Below are 19,190 nucleotides of genomic sequence, written 5' to 3' on the forward strand. Positions count from 1 at the left end.
CTCCATAAACAAGTCAATATAAAATCTTTATAAAAATTATGATAATGTTGAGCATTTTTTTGGTGCTGTCTACTTCTATCTAAAAATCTAGTATTCTTAAACACCCAAGAAAAACAAAAAGAATAAGAGAATTTGGACGAGTGCCATAGTACCAAGAACTACTTCTGTTAAAATGATAAGATTTCAGTTTAGTTTTGACGGTTTCTATAAAGGATGATTCAATTCTCAAATTTAATAGTAAATTACTCCAAAGAGAAAATGATGTGGCTCAAGCCATACCAGAGACAACCCAATATGACAAAAGGCAAATAAGCTTCCAGCTTTATGTCTCTACATCCAAATATTCCAAGTAAGTAAAGCCTTTCACCAAAGGCTGCTCATATTTTGGGGAGCTTAACGCTGGTTCAAAATAATGGTAGAGAGCTTAACACGCTGGTTCAAAATAATGGTAGAGAGCGGGTAAAAAATCTTGCATCACACTACCTGCAAAATACAAAAATCAACCCTTACACAACATTCCTAAAAAGAAAATGAAGACAACTCCATATTTGCCAGAAAAGGACTTACATTTTTTCTGGGCAATTTTCTGGTGCTCTTAGTACATTTCCTCCTTTGATATATTCTCCAGCCTCCTCATTTGATAGACCTTGGTAAGGCAGCTCACCTAATGTTGACATCTCCCATAATAATATACCAAATGACCTGTGCATGGGATCACAAAAAGCATATTATTGATCAATTTCATTTATTTAGGGTGAAGGAGGAAAAAAAAAGGAAATTCAAATAATGATTTATTTGTTTTGTTTTTTCATGGAGACAGTGGAGATAATAAAATATTGACTGGCCTTGAGGGACACATCAAATGTGTCGCCCGCAACAGAATCATATAGGCCCGAATCTTTAGACAAGGGCAATATGGTTCTTTAAGGGCAACATATTTGATGTTTCCCGAAAGAAGAGCCAGTCAATATTATTAATACCTAAGGCTGTAAAATGTGTAATTCAAGCTAATATTTGGAACAATTTATAAGCCTGTTTGCTGATCACGACTTCTGATTTCAGGTTATTCACGAACTTAGCAAAGTAACCTTAATAAGTAATTGTGACATAAATTGTTACCTTGCAGTCGCGCATCATGCATGGCGCGCACATACACTTAACGCGTAGAAATATACAATGCGTTGGTTCATAAACTGGTTTCAGCCAGATTTTTCAAATACTGAAATTAGCGATAAAAATCAGCTCCTACTACGCAAGCGCATTAGCAGAAATATGGCCAATATTGCCCTCTGTTTTGTACAGGATTCCTATGGGCAAAGCACGGGGAGGGCAACATGGCAAATGTTTACCTCGTTGGTCTCGGATTGAAAGTAGCGAGCGAAATATGACTTTTATTTATCTTCTGAAAATACTGCCTTGTATAGGTAATAATATGCAATATAACATATACATATATTTATTGTGTGTTTTCATCTCTGATCTTGTAAATGACTGTTCATTTTTTTTTTCCGTTGCATACCAGAGAGTTTAGTTACTGAGAATACAACACTGATGGTGGATTTTAAAGATATCCATTAGGCTGTAGATGAACTGCGTAATTATTGTCAGGACATCCAATATGTTTGTTTCACTTTAAGATTTTGGTTGTTACAGTTGGCATTTTTTGTCCCATTGTCCCATCAACATTGCAATCCTCTTTTTCCAGATTCCAGAATTACTTTCTATTCTTACATGCATGCTTATCTGTTTTCATTATTGTTTGATATGTATGGGGTTTATTTTGCAGAAGTTTCTGCATTTTATTCATAAATCAATAAGAAATTACCAACTGCATAAAATAACAATGATATAAATGAATACATTTCATGTGTGACAATCAAAAAGATTAATTATAATGTATAAGACTGAAAATTGTATTATAAATAAAGATTAGAAAGTCAAAAAGGGGCCTAAGCTTTCGATCCTAGCAGAATCTTCGTCGGAGGCAAAATGACAAACATATAAAGTGGAACAACCATATTATAGACCACAAACAAGCTACAGCAACACTAGAAACAAGGAGACAAAAGGGGCATTAGTGAGTAGAGAAGATTGGTGAGTAGAGAAGATTGATCTTCTCTACTCACTAATGCCCCTTTTGTCTCCTTGTTTCTAGTGTTGCTGTAGCTTGTTTGTGGTCTATATTATGGTTGTTCCACTTTATATGTTTGTCATTTTGCCTCCGACGAAGATTCTGCTAGGATCGAAAGCTTAGGCCCCTTTTTGACTTTCCAATTTACTCCATTGGCTCTCCTTTATTAGATAGGCAGTTTTCAGCAGCTTCTTTTTGCCATAAATAAAGATTGTAAAATAGTACGTCAGATGAAATGCAGGGGCCAGCTATAAAAAGGAGGAAACTGCTTGAAGTAATAGCAGCCAGAGGAGGGCTACATGGGAACCGTGATGAAATATACATAAATCTAAATAAATATATGTCACAAAATAGACAGTATCAAACTTTAGAAACTTGGTGGGGAGAGATAATTTCATACTCAGCAGAATGAAAATTCAGCTTGTTCAGAATATGCCATGTTTAAAAACAGTTATAAAGCAACCTATCAAGTTGGTAATTAAACGTTTATTCTTTGTATATATGTCCGTATGTCTGATTGTCTTTGTCTGTTTGTATTATCATGTACTCACCAGACATCTGAGCTTGTTTGAAACACACCATCTTTGACAGATTCTGGAGCCATCCATCTAATAGGTAGCATCCCACCCCTTTCCTTGCGGTAGTAATCGGATTGATAGATGTCTCTTGCAAGACCAAAGTCTATTCAAAAGAGGATAAAGTCAGGTGGAAATACTGATTATCATTTCAAAATATTAATATTACACAGGCAGAAGGCAATTGTCTAGTAGTAGATAATATAGATACCAGAGGTGAAATATTCCTATATAGAAGATCTGTAATTATTATGCACCATAATGAGATTGTTCTTTGGGATGTTAACATATATCAGTGTAAGTATCATTGGTACCACCATCATTAGTCTTATCATCACCTTCATCATTATATCATAATCACCATTCACACGATTACTACCACTGCTACAACACTATCATGATACTATAATCACCACCACAGCCCAACAGTCACCATCATCATCTTCCATCAACATCATCGTCACAAACATTGCGCTGTCTTCTTTGTCGTGGTCATCATCATCATCATCTCAATGACCACCACCACCATTACCATGAACATCATCACCAGTACAATGAATGTACTGGGAAAAAAATATGCATTAGTCTTTTCTTTGGGGGCATGTATAAGAAAATGTACAATACAATCATCTTTCATCAAAATGTCTGATGAATATGTTCCTTACCATTTTCCAAAATACCAGCACAAAAATGAATCCACATTAAAGTATTTAACAAATAATCCACAAGCTATTTTCATTAGATTCATAGGAAAAACAGAGAGAAAGTTTCTGTTCACTAAAGACTCCTAACTACACGACACCTACCTGCTACTTTACATGTTCCCTCTTCTGATACCAGACAATTCCTGGCTGAGAGATCTCTATGAACATATTTCCTTGCTGCTAAGAATGACATGCCATCCGCAATCTCAGCGGCCATGTTCAGAAGCTGCTCAAGGGTGGGCACATTCTTACGATCTATCAGCTGATACGAAAAGGATATAATACAAGAGGAAATATAATGTGTCACCATGGTATAAATACAACTAATTCTTCATCACAAAATCTTAAATATGATTTTAAATATGATAGGGGATCAAATTTCGATCATAAAGCTACCTGACAAAATCATACATTTTCCTCTGCAAAATTAAAGTATTTAGTCTCCAACTTACCGGTAAGTCTTGTTGGTTCTCGGGTCTTCTTGCTCTTAACCAATTTTTAAGGTCGCCCTGCGCCATAAACTCCATTATCACATACGTCGGCTGACCTTTTGAAACGACCCCGAGTAACCTCACAACATGGTGGGCGTCAATAAGTCTGAAATATGAGAAAAGGATAAATCAATTCATCTTCAGTATTGCCACTAAGATAGTCCATGTCATTATCATCCATAGCACAATTAAAAAAGTTTTGTTTTCCCATAAGCGATAAGCTCCTTTTCTGTATATTACTACCCTCCTCCTTTCCCTTCCTCATCCCCTTCCCCTATATTCCCCCACCTGCTCCTCTCCCCTCCTCCTTCCCTTCTCTCCCCTTTACCCTTCTTCCTTTCCTCCCCCTTCCTCCTCTACTCACATTCCCCTCTGCTTCAGTCCCCCTTCTTTCCCCTCTCCTGATCCCAATCCTCCTCTTCCTGCTCCTCCTTTATACAAACATCACTATCTCATCTCGTCAATTCCATTTTTATCTAACCATATGATTCTTTCAAGACCTCAACACCTCTTCATGAATGTCTTCAGCCCTGATCAATGTCAGAGAAAACCTAGTTTTTTTATTAGCCGAGAACTTGTCAATGGCAACTGACATCGCTGAGGTCTTCCATTAGACAGTTGCCATGGTGAACTTTATTCATATATTGAACTTGGAAAATCAATATCACCATCATTTGCACCACCACATCAATCTAAAAGGTCATATTTCAAGTTTAGCTGATGGTAATTGAAATCATTTGGAAAATCATGCCTAACCTTACAATCAGCTGTATGAAACAGCGCCCTCTGTACTCACTTCATCACGGATGCTTCATTCAAGAACTCGATCCTGTCTCTCATGGATGCGTTGGCTTGGACAGACTTGATGGCCACTCTTGAGATCTCTTCTTCCTCTGGTAGAATGCCCTTGGCTAGACCCTCATAGACCATACCAAAACTACCTTTTCCCAGCTCTCTGATAATCTCCAGCTTATCACGGGGAAACTCCCATTCATCAGCAACATACACTGGAGAAAATGATAATAATAATGATGACAATAACATGAACTAGAATTTTAATTCGTCATGAGGACGAATTAGGTGATCTGTCTCTGATGTCATGATCACGAAGACAATCAGCATGTTTATTGAGATCAATATGATCATCATGATGAAAACTGAACTTCTCTTACGAAAAGAATGTGTTGAATACTCTTGAAAAAGAGGGAAATGAGAAAGTTGTTTGAAAAAGTGTAGGTCATACACATATTGTACATGTACATGTACATATTGTACATTAAAAGGGATTTTAATCTCTTTTATTGTCCAATGTTTTATTCTATAGGCCTATACATTGTAATGGTCATAAAGGACCATTTGTGAAATTTTGAAAAGAAAAAAAACATTCTCATGTTCACCCCTGGGCTCGAACCATTGACCTTGGAGACGCAAGTCTGATGCCTTACCAATTGAGCTACACTATTTCCCATAGACTTTACACATAAGCAAATTATGAGGATCTCAAATCCAATTTTGCAAGTGATCCCGGCATCTGATCGGAAAATGGAGACCACATTTACAATAGCTTAGAATCTCAGCTACAACATACTCCAAGCTCAGAGAAAACCGATAAGGAAAAATTGAGATATGGCTCGCGAAATAGAGGAATGTAGAATCCAGTTTTGAGAAAAAGTCATTTCCCATAGAGATTGCACACAAAATGAGCGAAAATGACATACCCCTATAAATTGCCATTTTTTAGGATGATCCATTCCCTAAAATGTAAAAAAGCCAACACATTAGAAAGAGTATGTCCTCAGCTACAACATATAAGAAACTGAGTGAAAGTTGACCAATATTTACGGAGTTAGAGTCAAATTTGCATAATTATGACGTCATAAGAAGCAAAATGGAAATTTTGAGTTTCGACGCCATTTTGATGACGTCATGATGAAATTTAGGGTCAAATGTGACATGAAATCATATCTGCCATCCATATTCTATTCGAATATGAAAAAAAAATTGGGGGTCAATGGACTTCCTGAAGAGCTATAATGAATTTTGTATAGGCATGTTTTTGCACATATATTGTCTATGGTTAATGAGCGCGTGCGTGCTGTAAATTTTGATGGAGGCTAATTCAGTTATTACTTGTCGCAGAAGGTTGATCAAGGTATCAAATTACTCAGAATTATATTATCGTTGCATTGATATGAAAAAAAAGGCGATACTATGTTGTATAGTGCCGTTACGCGCGAGAACGCGCGCGTAACTGAGCGCGCACAAATTTTTGAAATGCTTAAAATGACCTGATTCATACTCTATTTTGGTCAAAAAGTGATTTTGAGCATTTTTGAGTTTTGACGGGCACGTCGTGACTTTTACATGACCTTTGATGACATGGACAGTTGACCCTTGACCTGAAGTTAATGTGATGTAAATATTGTTGATTTTTGATAATTAATAATGAAGATATGATTGATAATGTGAATTTACAAAATGGCGTCTAGATGACGTCATGATGACCTTTTGACCTTGAACTGGTTTCATACAGATGACATGATAAGTCACCATAACTGATATTTTGAAAAAAATTGATGATGTAGATTTTGAGAATTTATGGTAACAAGAAAAGGGCGGAAAAATAAAAATAAATAATAAATAAAAAAGAAAATTCGTACGAAATTAATAGTTGATCTGTCGATTGACAGATCACCTAATAATAATAATAATGATATTTGTGAGGAGTGAATATCACTACACATTTTTGACAGAGTACTATTACATACAAACCAAAAGATCGCTGCAAGAAAAAGAATGATGAAGTTATATGTATATATGTGCATGGAATTCATGTCAAATAATCATATTTCATGAACATTACGTTCAGCTTTCATGAAAAAAAGTCTTTTTTTATTTGTGTCCCATTTTAAATATGCAACTTACATACTAACTGATCAATCAAAAGCCACTTCAATCAGATATTCATACTCATCTTCATGGAGAAATATTGACTTGTACTGGCATTTCTTTTACACAAATCAAATTGAATAAAGACTGAATTCATGAGAGTTTGATCCAATAATCTAAGAGATGATATCCAAATGGCATACTTACTATCACTGGTACTCATGTATTCTGGATTAACAGACGCATAGAGAACACCATCAGGCATCTGGTCCTTGCGATAACTGTGAAAAAAAATAACATTTATCCATTAAAGGGGAATCCAACCTTGGCCATAAAATGTTGTTTCGGGAAGGAGAAAAATAAATTAAACAGAATGGTGAAAGTTTGAAAGAAATTGGACAAGCAATAAGAAAGTTATAGCTGCTTTAAAATTGAGATCACTAATATGTAGATTTCAAATTGGCAACTGGGTAAGTAAATTATGACAAGGGGCAAGGACAACTTTCCCATAGGCCATGTACTTTATTATCAGGGATTTGTGGTTTTCTCCTAAGTACCCATTCCCCTGGGGCAGTAATCTAAATAAAACCCAGGTAGTATATTGTTTTATGTCCTCATGAAAGAAAATATCATTTGAAATAAAACTTTTGGGAAAAATGACATTTTAGCCATAATATGTATTGGAGTACATGGAAGAGTAGTCCTTGCCTTACATCACTATGACATCCCATATGCGGCCAATTTGAAGTCTCCATGGATATAGTGATTACCAATATTTACAACTTTTAAAAATTTGTAACTTTCATTTTGTTTGTCCAATATTGTTCAAACTTTCACCTATCAACTTGTCTGATTTTTTTTTTTCATATAAAAACAAGTTTTTATTTGGGTTGGATTCCCCTTTAAAGGTCAACAGTAGATGAGTAGATGACTCAAATCTCTTTATTAGAGGGAGATGGGGCCACATCATACTCCATCTGTGCTGTATTCAACCCAGATGAGGCATTTGTGGACAGGGCAGGAATTCATTCATTCATTCTAACCTAGAGCAAACAACTGCTGTGCTAACACTTCGGTACATGTACTACGCTACATTCTTGTGCAGGGCTTCATAGCAACTTCCGATGAAGTAAGTGTTTGGAGCTACATATAATTATGTTTATTATCATTTGCATTACACCATACATTTCACGTACAAACATTCCATGAATTCACCTCAAGATGGTTAAATTCCTGTGGGTTATCATTTTTTCTGGTTTCTTACATTTCCATTCACTTTGTTGAGATATATCAGAAAAGCAAACAATTGTGGTTGTTTATTCATAAAATATACAAGAAACGTAGCCACCACAACATCCAATTTGTAAATATATGAATTCAACAGCAATTGGATCAAATGAACATTAGACCAAAGCCCTTTCATACAAAGAGATAAATTCAAATGAAACTCAAACTGCAATGATCTAAATTTGTAAAACTTAAGAGACAGAAATTTGAAAACAATCACAATCTATCATAACTCTTCGTGAAACCGGGGCCAAGTGAAAATAAACCGATAACTTACTGCCATCTCAGGAAGATGATGATAAAGACAATGATAATAATAACTGCTGCGATGCTGACTGCTATTGTGACTCCCATCATCGGAGGTAGGGCTTTCTCCGGTTCGTACGTAGGATCTGGACGAAAATAAGAGATATCATCAATCATATCTTCACAGAATCAAACAAGTTGCTTAAAGTCACATATCAGTCAGCCTGTTGCTGACTGAAGCTAGGGGAACATTTCAAAAGGACTTGTATTGATATTAGGTTTGTGTGTCATAAGACCTTTTCAACCCTGAGTGATAGGCAATACTCGTTTCTAGAAAAGCACAAGCATACTTCTTTATGGGTAAAGAGTATATTCTATTTCTTGAAATTTTCAAACACCACAGAGTAGTGGAACTGTGGTACACTTATTTAATAATAATTTCTCCTATCCATCAAGATTCAAATCTGATCATCTCACTCATATAGATGAAGTATACTTACTATTTTTTATATCCGGTACACTAAACGTGACGGGCTTGGTCCACGGACCCTCGCCGGCAAGTGACACCGCCCTCACCATCGCTGTGTAGTTACCGACCTTCAACCCCAAGAGCTCCGCTCCGAGAACCCGTCTGTAACCCTCTGCTGAAACACATTCAGTGTTCTCTGTCGACTGTGTCTACAAAAATTGAAGAAAAAAATGAAGGGGGCATTTTAAAATGACTTACTGATAAAGGAGGATTATGTTTCTGGCTCAAACTCATTTCGGAAAGCACAGATTTGTGCGAGTCAAGAGAGGCCTTTTGAACCCCACTATCAAAACACCTTTGCATTTGTCATCTGCGAAAAAACTAAAAAAATGTATTTTGACATTTTACTTATACCCAGAAAAAAGATGAAATAAGCCCTATATCTAGAATAAACATACATCCTGCATATAATAACAGAACAGCCATTCTCAACAATACAGACTTGTTTTGAGTGCATTTCAAGGTTGATGTTGTTTTTAATAAGTGGGTATAATGCACTTACAATATTACACAGACATTCTAAATACTGTTTTAACTTTATTTAAAGATGAACATGTTTGTAAGGGGTATGATGTTAATGAAAAGTGAGAATGCAATAAAATGGAATCCTTAGTGTTTTGAAACTTCATTATTCTTAACAACCAAACAGCAACTCAACCACAATCAACCTTAACCTATTGGAAATGACTCCATTTCAGTACAACACGCATTTTGCACTGACCCTAGCCTGATTATATAAAGCTTGACGGGCTTATATCTGTAAATAATGACTTGACCAGACTTGTTAAGTAAAAAAAAATATATAAAAGTGAAACCTGCTTTAGCGGCTACCTGTACAGTAGGATCATCTGTCTATTAAGACCACTTTTTTAGTCTCCTATGGGTGGTATTTAGTTTGACTACAAATGATATCTACTTTAGTCATACCACTGGTTTTGGTGTTGAGAGGCTCTCTACCACCGTATACGCATCTCGTTCATCACCGACATCGTCGACCTTGGGGTCGATCATCTCGAACCTAACCTCGTGGATGACCACTATGCCGTTTGGGTTGGTGGGTGCGGCCCAAGTCAGGTGGACCCTGTCTGTCGAGGTGTGGTTTATCATCACGGTAGACTCTATCTGATCGGCCGATTCTGTAATCAATAAAGAGAAATAACACAAGTTTAGTGCGATTCGCATCATTATTAAGAATGAAGTTTCAACTTGTGTGAACCATCTGCATATTGTGCCAGAATGTTTCTGGTGAAAGTAAATGCTGCCATCATTGTTTCTAACTGGTTTAAATGTCTTCAATTGCATTCACAAGATATCTTTGTCCAAAGATGCAGGATTTTTCCCCTTCATTCTCAATGTATAGTACACTTTGAATCACAACCACCAGTTCTTTCATGACTTCTACAAGCTATTTTTTTACAAAGTATAATATATTATAGCACTTGGCACCAGCAATTTCTTTTTGCTACCTTATTCCACCACTGCTCTCACACACAAAATCTCCCCCAAAACAAATCAATAAAAATAATCTTATTTGAATGGAATACTGAAAGTAATGAGATATTAAAATAGATGAATGTGATTAACCTTTTGGCAGGGTGCGTCCATATACAGCTGAAGCACGGCTACATTCCCTGGAGTTACAAGCTTGCAGGGTGATGAGATACTCGGTGAAGTGCTCCAACCCAGGAACATGGAAGGACCCAACCAGACCGATGACTCTCTCCTCAACCCTGGCTGGTGGTGGGGTGGAAGCATTCACCCCTGAAGAGGGGCTACTGGGGTACACAGAGCCATTAAGGTTGAATCCAGGGGTGGGCGTGGTCTGTATAGGGGTAATGAAACTGGTGGTGGTGGTGGTGGACGTGGTACCAAAATCTTGGATCGCGCTGCCTGGGACATCCCGCTTCCTGCGACGTGTGCCAGGTCTATAAAGAAGGTTTCAAATACATGATGGACAGAGTGTCAAGATTGGAGAACTGAAGTCACTTGGTAAATTTTTAACAAAACTTACCTTAGTAAGAAATCATCAGTTACAGTGCATCGAGTGCTTGAAAATTGAACGTACAAATGTAATTCCACATGCCATAATATCCAACAAGCTTACGATGCATATGACACATTTCTATCGCACAAAAAATAACAGTAATAGAACTTGCACAATGATAAAAGAATGCATCAAAAATTTCTGCATCATTATGCTTTCAATACACATAAATTGTGATGGGATACAGATTTTCAACATGCAAAATGAACATGGCAAAACTAAAATTCCCAATGTCACATTAAATATGGTACAAAGGCAAATAAAAAGAAGATGTTTAACATGTATCCCATCATTCAAAAGCTGGCATTCAAAATTCTAGTATGGCATAATAATCATTTATCGATGGATTGCTGGAAACTTCAAATGAGATTATGCTAAGAATTGAAACTTCCCAAATTAAAAAAATAATTGTAAGATTGCAAAATAAGATAGAAGCATTTTCGAAACACACACCAGTGCCTTATACACTAAAGCAGCAATCTAGTGCAAAATAAATTGTACATGATGTTTCATAATGGATGTTCCCATAATTGTATGCAAGACAAACTTCTTTCAGATGGTTGAAATATATGAAGAGGTTTAACAATTAATGAATCATGATGTATTGATTCATCTCTATGTGCACTTTCTCCTCCAACATTTGATTACCGATATTTAGTAAGATCTATACTTCCCATCCTACATGTGTTTGAAATTACACAACATTTGAGAATAAATAGCATATCATTGCATGTTATCAACCATTCTCTTGTTTTAAAGTGATATGGTAAAGTCAGAGAGGGGGTAATATGGGGGATCAAAACAATTCAGCCCTTATAATATCCAAAATCAGGAAAAATACCACTATCCAATCTTGGTAACCTTTTGCAGACACACTGATATTATTATGCTATGCCATTATTAGCTGTCAGTACCGATACCAAATCAAAATGCTATATAACATGCAAACAAAGAAAATTTACCACTATGCACTCATCTTCACAAGACAGAATGAAACTTGAAGTGAAGTGAATCAATTACTGATTAACCAAATACCAGTCTCTAATTGTTCTCAGCAATCAAGGGGTTAACTTCTATTAGTTACTTCCAATTTTATTCAATTAATTGTTAATCATCATCTTTATTCGACAAATAAAAGAATAATACTATCTAATCATTGAAAGTACTCCATGATAAAAGACAAGCACTCAATCATTTTGAATTTAATATTAGGGGTGTTAGTGGTCACAAATAAAAAGATCTGAAAAAAGCTGAAGAGTGTTGAAAAAAATCTGAAATAGAAAGAGCTCCCATACTTTTTGTACAGAGTAAAGCCAAAAATACGCTGAAATAAACGCATACATTCATAATTCCGAAGCTTCGTTATTCCGAAGGTTCGGATATTCCGAAGCTTCGTTATTCCGAAGGTTCGTATTTCCGAAGGTTCGTAATTCCGAAGATTCGTTAGTTCGAAAACGAAATGAGGTTCGTGATTCCGAAGGTTTGTTAGTCCGAAAACGAAATGATTAACAAACCTGATTTCGTTTTCGGACTAACGAACCTTCGGAACAACGAACCTTATTTCGTTTTCGGATTAATGAACCTTCGGAACAACGAACCTTATTTCGTTTTCGGATTATCAAACCTTCGGAACATCGATCCTTATTTCGTTTTCGGATTATCGAACCTTCGCAATAACGAACCTTCGGAATAACGCCACAAATGTTCGGATTAACGAACCCTTTTATGTTTTCGGATTAACGAACATCGAGGTATAGGCAATTTACGTGTTTCAGAATTACGAACCTTCAGAATAAAGAACCTTCAGAATTACGAAGTGTAACCGAAATAAAGCTAAAAATCAAAACAAGAAATCTGAAATCAGCTAAAAATCTGAACTCTCACACCCCTGTAATATGAATAAAAACAATGTAGTTGATTGCTTTCTGGGTTCTTCATTTCAAATTTCATTTATTTTTACCCAAATGCCCACTCATATAGGGTGTAAACTTCAGTTAAGGTGCCAATATGAACACGACGATTAATATGTGCAGAACCAATATCATTTCAATGTGCATGAAAAATAAGTACATGGTGTAATATTTGAGGGTGTTTTTTTTTTCATAGGGAGCAACATGCAAGCAAGACCATTTCACTTTACACTGCATCTTTTTTTTTTATCATAGCAAGCAAGCTCAAATAAAAACAATTCAATGAATAAGTGCTGGGCAGCAATCACATTTTTGAATAATATACATTTGTTTTCCTCTTGGAGGAAATTGACAATTAGTACATACCTACTAATATTAATGAAATCCCTGGTTAGTGAAGTGAAGCGAGACAAGAAGAGTTAAAAATTAGTCAAAAGATGAGAAGGATGAGGGAGGGAGGGTAACCATAGCAACGAGGTATCATCAGTTGGGAAAAGTTTGAAGTTTCATGACGGGGTGTATACATATATAGATGGATTTGAGATAGGAAATGGTATGACAACATACTATCCATTCAAGTGTAGGTGGAAAATGAAATGTTAATACAGTCATGTAAAGTTAGGGAAACTTATTTTGGGACATTGATATTCATTTTTTCATGATCAACAAAAATTATATGAAAATAAATTGGCAATTGGTTTGAGAAAATTTGAAGAAAAAAAATTAAAATAGCTGCATATAATACGATTACACTCAAAACTATGCTGCAATTTTGAATGAAGAAAGACACATTTGCTTTAATTTTGTATTATTTAATACATATTTTGGTTTTTCTTATTCAAATGGCATTGACAAACAGATGTAATTTGAATTTTCTAACCTACATATGAAATGGATGGATGAATTAAAGAATGAACAGACAGATGAGTATTTTGGAGTAGAAGAACTAAATAGACATCAGGTATAACAAGAGATAGATGGATGGAAGAAGATATGGATGGTTGTGAAGATAAATTGATGGAAAGACAGATCTATATCTTGGAGCAGATTAACTATTACTATTAGGCAGTTAGGAGAATGAAAGAATAATGGACAGATGGATGAACAGATGGGGATATTCAAATAGATAATACTTTGAACTTTGAAGCATATTTACTGTTAGTATATTTAGATGATATATGTCCATGGTATAAGGGAAGCAAGATAAATAGAAAAAATAGATGGATAACTACTTATGAACAGATAGAATGGCCCAGAGATATCACATAGGATGGAAGGAGAAGAAAGGAGGGGGGTGGATGGAATGATCATCATAAACAGGTGTTAATAGAAACATTGGGGGAACAGGGATCACATATGATATTTACTTTACATATACAGTGGTGCTAAAGAGTTAGTGAACCCCTCCAGGTTCTGCCATGTTTTAGATATTGAATTGTGATGTCAGGTGATATAGATATTACATTCAGTAATTAAGTTTGTTTCTCTGGGCTCGTGGAACATTGTAGTGTTGTTGTCTCTGTTCAACACTCAACATGAAGGAGTGCATTTTCTGGTGGGGTTCACTAAATTTATAGCACCACTGTAAGTTATGGGACTTTCATGTACAAAAGATCAGAATGAAATAACTTCGTTGAATTCAGTACAAGGTTAATATATTTCTCATGACTCAGATCATATGTAGACAATACACTAATCAATACATGTCTTATTTGCATTGATGCAAAGAATGTAAAATTAGTTATAATATGCACCAAAATGCAAAGTACAATCAATAATCATTGTTTAAGAAGAAAATCAATGAAACAGTAAACTCAGAGGATCTTCAGGCTAGAATGCCAAACCCAAAAAGACAATTTTAGTATTTCGTTGGATGAAAAGGGGTATTTGGGGGAGCAAAACAGTATTTTCAACTTTTCTTTCTTTATAATTATTGTCAGAAGTAATCAAAATCAAATCACATCTAGCTACGAGTAGAAGGGTCACCGAGGACAATAACATCCATACTTGTGAGACATGATATAATAATTGCTTTACATATTTTCTTCAATAGCTCACTGAGCCACCGATGGCATCTATCTGTTTGTAGCAACATACTAAATACCATGCTTTATGCAACACATTCCTTGTACTCCTCCTTCATAATCACTGTATAGGTAAATGATGAATCTAAAATCAAATTGACTCTGTCGTCCATGCAGTCATGCCCTCAATCGCAGTCAGCATGCAACAACATGTTTTTGAATATCATTATCATCGCTTGCATAAACAAGCCTATCCATCAACTTCACTCTCCTTTAATGGTAAACTAGCTAAACACAACGTTCACACTGTTATCCGAGGGGAGAGAAACTCCTTGCATCTCAGAGAATTCTCTTCCCATCTTATTATCTGAATAGTCAAGAACTCTCTCCCCTCCCTTTGACGAAGAAAAAAATGGAGGGGGGAGTGACGTTAGGTGTAGATTTGATGGGGTACAGGTGTTTTAAACTCAACGCATGAGAAGTTGTAGAGGAAGAGTGCGCCTAGTAAAGCAGTGTACAGTATGGTGTGACCACCATACAAATAATTTGCATATTTCTCCACATCTCAGAGACTCTTGTGGCCAGAGAGACAGGTGTAGACATTTAAAAAAAAAACTCAAAGGAGACTATTCCATTTCCTTGGAGAATAGTCTGAACTAGGAGTTACATTTGCTCCTGATTTTTTATTTTTCTCCAGAAATTCTGATAGAAAAAGACTTATCTAAATAGGGAGAGGTAAAAGAGAAATAATGGCTCAGAATTGAGGCATTACGATGGATGGGGGATGGCAGAAAAGGAGAAAGAAAAGGGAAAAGGCAAAACGGAGGTATGCGGATGGAAGAGGAGATCGAGAAAGAGGGTATGAACAAGTGGCGGAGGGATAGAGGAAGAAGAGGAGCCTGGAGGGATGGAACATAGTAGACGGGTCAAGAAGTAGAGAGGAAATGAAGAGGGAATGACAGAGAGAGGGGGAGGCAGGAGAGAATGGGAAGGCCGAAAAGGAGAGAAAGGGGGAGAGGAATAGGAGTGAAAGATATATAGAGAATGAGGGAAAGGAGAGAGCAGAATAGATAGGAAATGGAAGAGCGACAAAGAAGGAGAAAGGGGGAGAAAGAGAATAGCAGGAGAGAGAGAGGGACAAGGGGAGAAGAGGGAAGGAAGATAGATGAAGAGAATTTGAAAATGAGGACAGTGTGAGAAAGAGGATAAGGATGACAGATAAACTGTCTAGACAAGAGAATAATAGAAGAATTAATATAATTTTACATGTTTGTTCGCTATTATTAAATGCATGTACCTTCTTTTTTCTGGGGGGGGGGGGTGGGCGGAGGCCATGTAAAAGCAGGGGCCGCGGAACGGTTTTCAAAGTGGGGGGGGGCTGAGCCAAAAGTGGGGGGGCTGACCATGCAAAAAATCACAATCGTATGGTCATTTTTGCGTTTTTGTACATGGTTTTGGAAAAAAGTGGGGGGGCTGAAGCCCCCCCAGCCCCCCCGCTTCCGCGGCCCCTGAAAAGGATGTTCAATAAAGAATACATAAGAAATGTGCCATGTGCCCATGTGCCTGTGTGTGTTGCGCTGTGATGCAAAATTGTTGGGAGCATTGTATATCATATAATTACCTTTGTTTGGTTGAAAATGATGCCTATAAAATCAGTCATTAACCCTAATATAACTGAGCTATTTCAGACCAGGATATACTTGTAGGGGTCATTTTGAACCCCTCCCCCCCCCTTCAGATCTCGGCCGCTGATCGCTGCGAAGATTTGCACGCAGAGAGAGCCAGATGTAAACTACAAGACTATAAAGTAAAATTTTGGAAAAAATAACCGTTTACATTTTTTATTAATTGACTATGCAAATAAGCATGTGAAATTTGGCTTAAATTTGTTGTTTTTGGGGTATGTTTTTTGCCTTTAACTCACCTTATATAGCTAGGAGAATGCTAATTTTAATGAAAATATCAATTTTTACATTTCCAATAAATATCTACAAAAATATTGACAAACCATAATTAATTTCATATGTATTTTATTTTTTTCTAATTCTTATATATTCCTTTGTTTTTTCAATCCTTTTTTTTTTCGATGAACTTTGTCAGGAACCATTTTGCAATCATAAATAGCATAAAATAAATCTGTTTAAGCCAACAAAAATTTAAAAATAATACATATGATTTGGGGTTGAAAAACACAATTTGCATAGACTTTGTACAAGGAATCATGTTTTTGAGAAATTTGGGGTCTGACATGTGTTTACAAAATGTTACATAATTTCGAAATTAATGATCAAAACATCTGTGAAGAACTAAATGTTGGTTGAAGCGAATTTTGATGTCACCTGAAAAACTTTACAATAGTTCATTCCTTTCTTCATGAATTATTGAAAGCAAATTTCATCAAGCAGTCATCAGTCTTTCCTTTATTGTAAATAAACCGATTTCAACTGGTGGGTGCTATAAGCAGCCAATTTAATTACACTTTCTCAAATACTTAAAAACAAAGTCATAAAAATGCAAGCAAAAGGACGTTCTCTAACATTAAATCCAAAAATATCCTATATTATACAATCCCATATTATACAACTCAAAGTAAGATGCATGCAATTTGATTGGTTGAAAGCCATTCATTATTTGACCCATTTTGTGCTGCATGCAAATTTTATTTTCCATCGCACGGCGACTGTGCATTCTTCATTTTTCAATTGCATTGTTGAGCTCTCTCCCTCAGTGTGTACCACTAAGCATGTGTGTGTATGTATATTTGTATGTGTGTGTGTTTGCGCGCATCGAAGTAAGCACATGACTGTGCCCACTTAAATTCATGAATCAAAGTGCTTCGCAAAAGAATGAAAACAATTAACTGCTTTCATACATGGGGATAATAAACACGTTGTCAGATAAAATGAGTTGCCGGACAAAGGCAAATATATTTTAACTCCACATTCTTTTTTTCTTTTTTTTCCCCCCTATTTTGTTAACAAAAATACGATCTAAAAGAGTTGTTGTAAGAACCAAATTATGCGACATATCCACTCTCATCGAGGTTGTGTTGAACCCATTGCACTCAGCCTAACATCTTCGTGCAATGGATTGAACAGAGCCTCAACTCCAGTGAGGATATATAAATATTGCATAATGAACTCATGTGCATGCATTATTTGTATACTTTCTTCCTGCATGATCAGAGGGACCCACACAATTTGAAAGTGGAATAAATACATAAAACCAGTAATACTGTTTATGTCAGCTGAAAAGGGAAAACGGATTTCCGCTCTGGTCTCAGAGAAGGCTAGATAAGAGCAAAATATTCAGCGGAAGAAGAATTTTCTTCTTTTCATTCAAGACATATACATACATGTACATACACTAGCATATACTCCATTTGCTATGCACAATGCAGGTATTAATGATTAGAGCATGCAGTATAATCATGGTTATGTTAATAAGGGTCTTTGTTGTCATCGATGCAACTGTTACTATTATCATTTATTCAATGGCATTCTATCAGTATTAACTATTATCACAATCCCTTTAGTCGATGTTACCATCATGATCACCATCTTATCCCCTTGACATCATCATCCTCGTCACCATCCTTATCACCACCATTATCGTTATCGTCATCACCATCATTCTCATCGTAACCACCATCATCATCGTTGTCATCGTTCTCACCATCACCATCATCACCACCACCACCACCACAACATCCACACAATATCCATCACAATCCACATCATCGCTACAGTATTTTACCACTGCAAACACAACCTACCCCTCCTCCTCATCATCAACATAATTATCATAAAGGAAAATCTCTGGTTTCCATGCAAACCAACCTCTTCATGTATATATTATTATGGAGCTGATTCTCAAAATCCTTCTGGAAGCGGGCATCTTCTTCCCGTCTTCGAAGCTCCTCCGGATCGATGGGGCAGGTGCAGCATCCCGCTCCAACCATAGTAGTGTTAGTGTCTTCATCTTCCGATGTTTCCATCTCTGTGCTGGACTCGGACTTCCGCAGGGTTGGCAGTTCTTGAAAAACACAGAAGCATACCGTATATAAATCAAGGCAAGGAAAAATTTTGTATGAAAGACAATCAAGGGAGGTTGTAGGTTGCATTGAAGAAATTTAAGTTGTCTCTAGCCCTGATAATAACCTGCCATGCACCTGATTCTGTAGCACAAACTTGGTCTCAAAAGTTGTGTGAAACACAAAAAGGGTACGAGAAGCAACTGGGTGAGATATTTTCACATTATGTACACATATCGCAAAAAAAATGAGGGGGTAGGTACTGAATCAGCCAGCCATCTTAAGAAAGTTTTACAATGGTTTGGAATGGGGGTAAAAATTCCCATG

At 36.3% G+C, this 19,190-nt stretch overlaps 1 protein-coding gene across 2 annotated transcripts in view; it reads right to left on the minus strand.

The window, feature by feature from the left end:
* LOC129261664 (insulin-like growth factor 1 receptor) overlaps positions 1 to 19,190 on the minus strand; it is a 33,446-nt gene that overhangs the window by 7,417 nt on the left and 6,839 nt on the right. The window contains exons 6-17 of one of the 2 annotated variants that reach the window (XM_064100031.1): positions 18,670 to 18,865; positions 13,173 to 13,193; positions 10,437 to 10,777; positions 9,780 to 9,988; positions 8,824 to 9,001; positions 8,355 to 8,469; positions 6,998 to 7,071; positions 4,698 to 4,908; positions 3,863 to 4,007; positions 3,513 to 3,672; positions 2,683 to 2,812; positions 568 to 702 (exon numbers count right to left, since the gene is read on the minus strand). In XM_064100031.1, coding sequence (XP_063956101.1) covers positions 568 to 702; positions 2,683 to 2,812; positions 3,513 to 3,672; positions 3,863 to 4,007; positions 4,698 to 4,908; positions 6,998 to 7,071; positions 8,355 to 8,469; positions 8,824 to 9,001; positions 9,780 to 9,988; positions 10,437 to 10,777; positions 13,173 to 13,193; positions 18,670 to 18,865 — 1,915 coding nt within the window. The remainder of the gene's footprint in view (positions 1 to 567; positions 703 to 2,682; positions 2,813 to 3,512; positions 3,673 to 3,862; positions 4,008 to 4,697; positions 4,909 to 6,997; positions 7,072 to 8,354; positions 8,470 to 8,823; positions 9,002 to 9,779; positions 9,989 to 10,436; positions 10,778 to 13,172; positions 13,194 to 18,669; positions 18,866 to 19,190) is intronic. The other variant, XM_064100033.1, reaches the window with a different exon arrangement.

The sequence above is a fragment of the Lytechinus pictus genome, chromosome 5, assembly GCF_037042905.1.
Source record: "Lytechinus pictus isolate F3 Inbred chromosome 5, Lp3.0, whole genome shotgun sequence".
NCBI classification, from domain to species: Eukaryota; Metazoa; Echinodermata; class Echinoidea; order Temnopleuroida; family Toxopneustidae; genus Lytechinus; species Lytechinus pictus.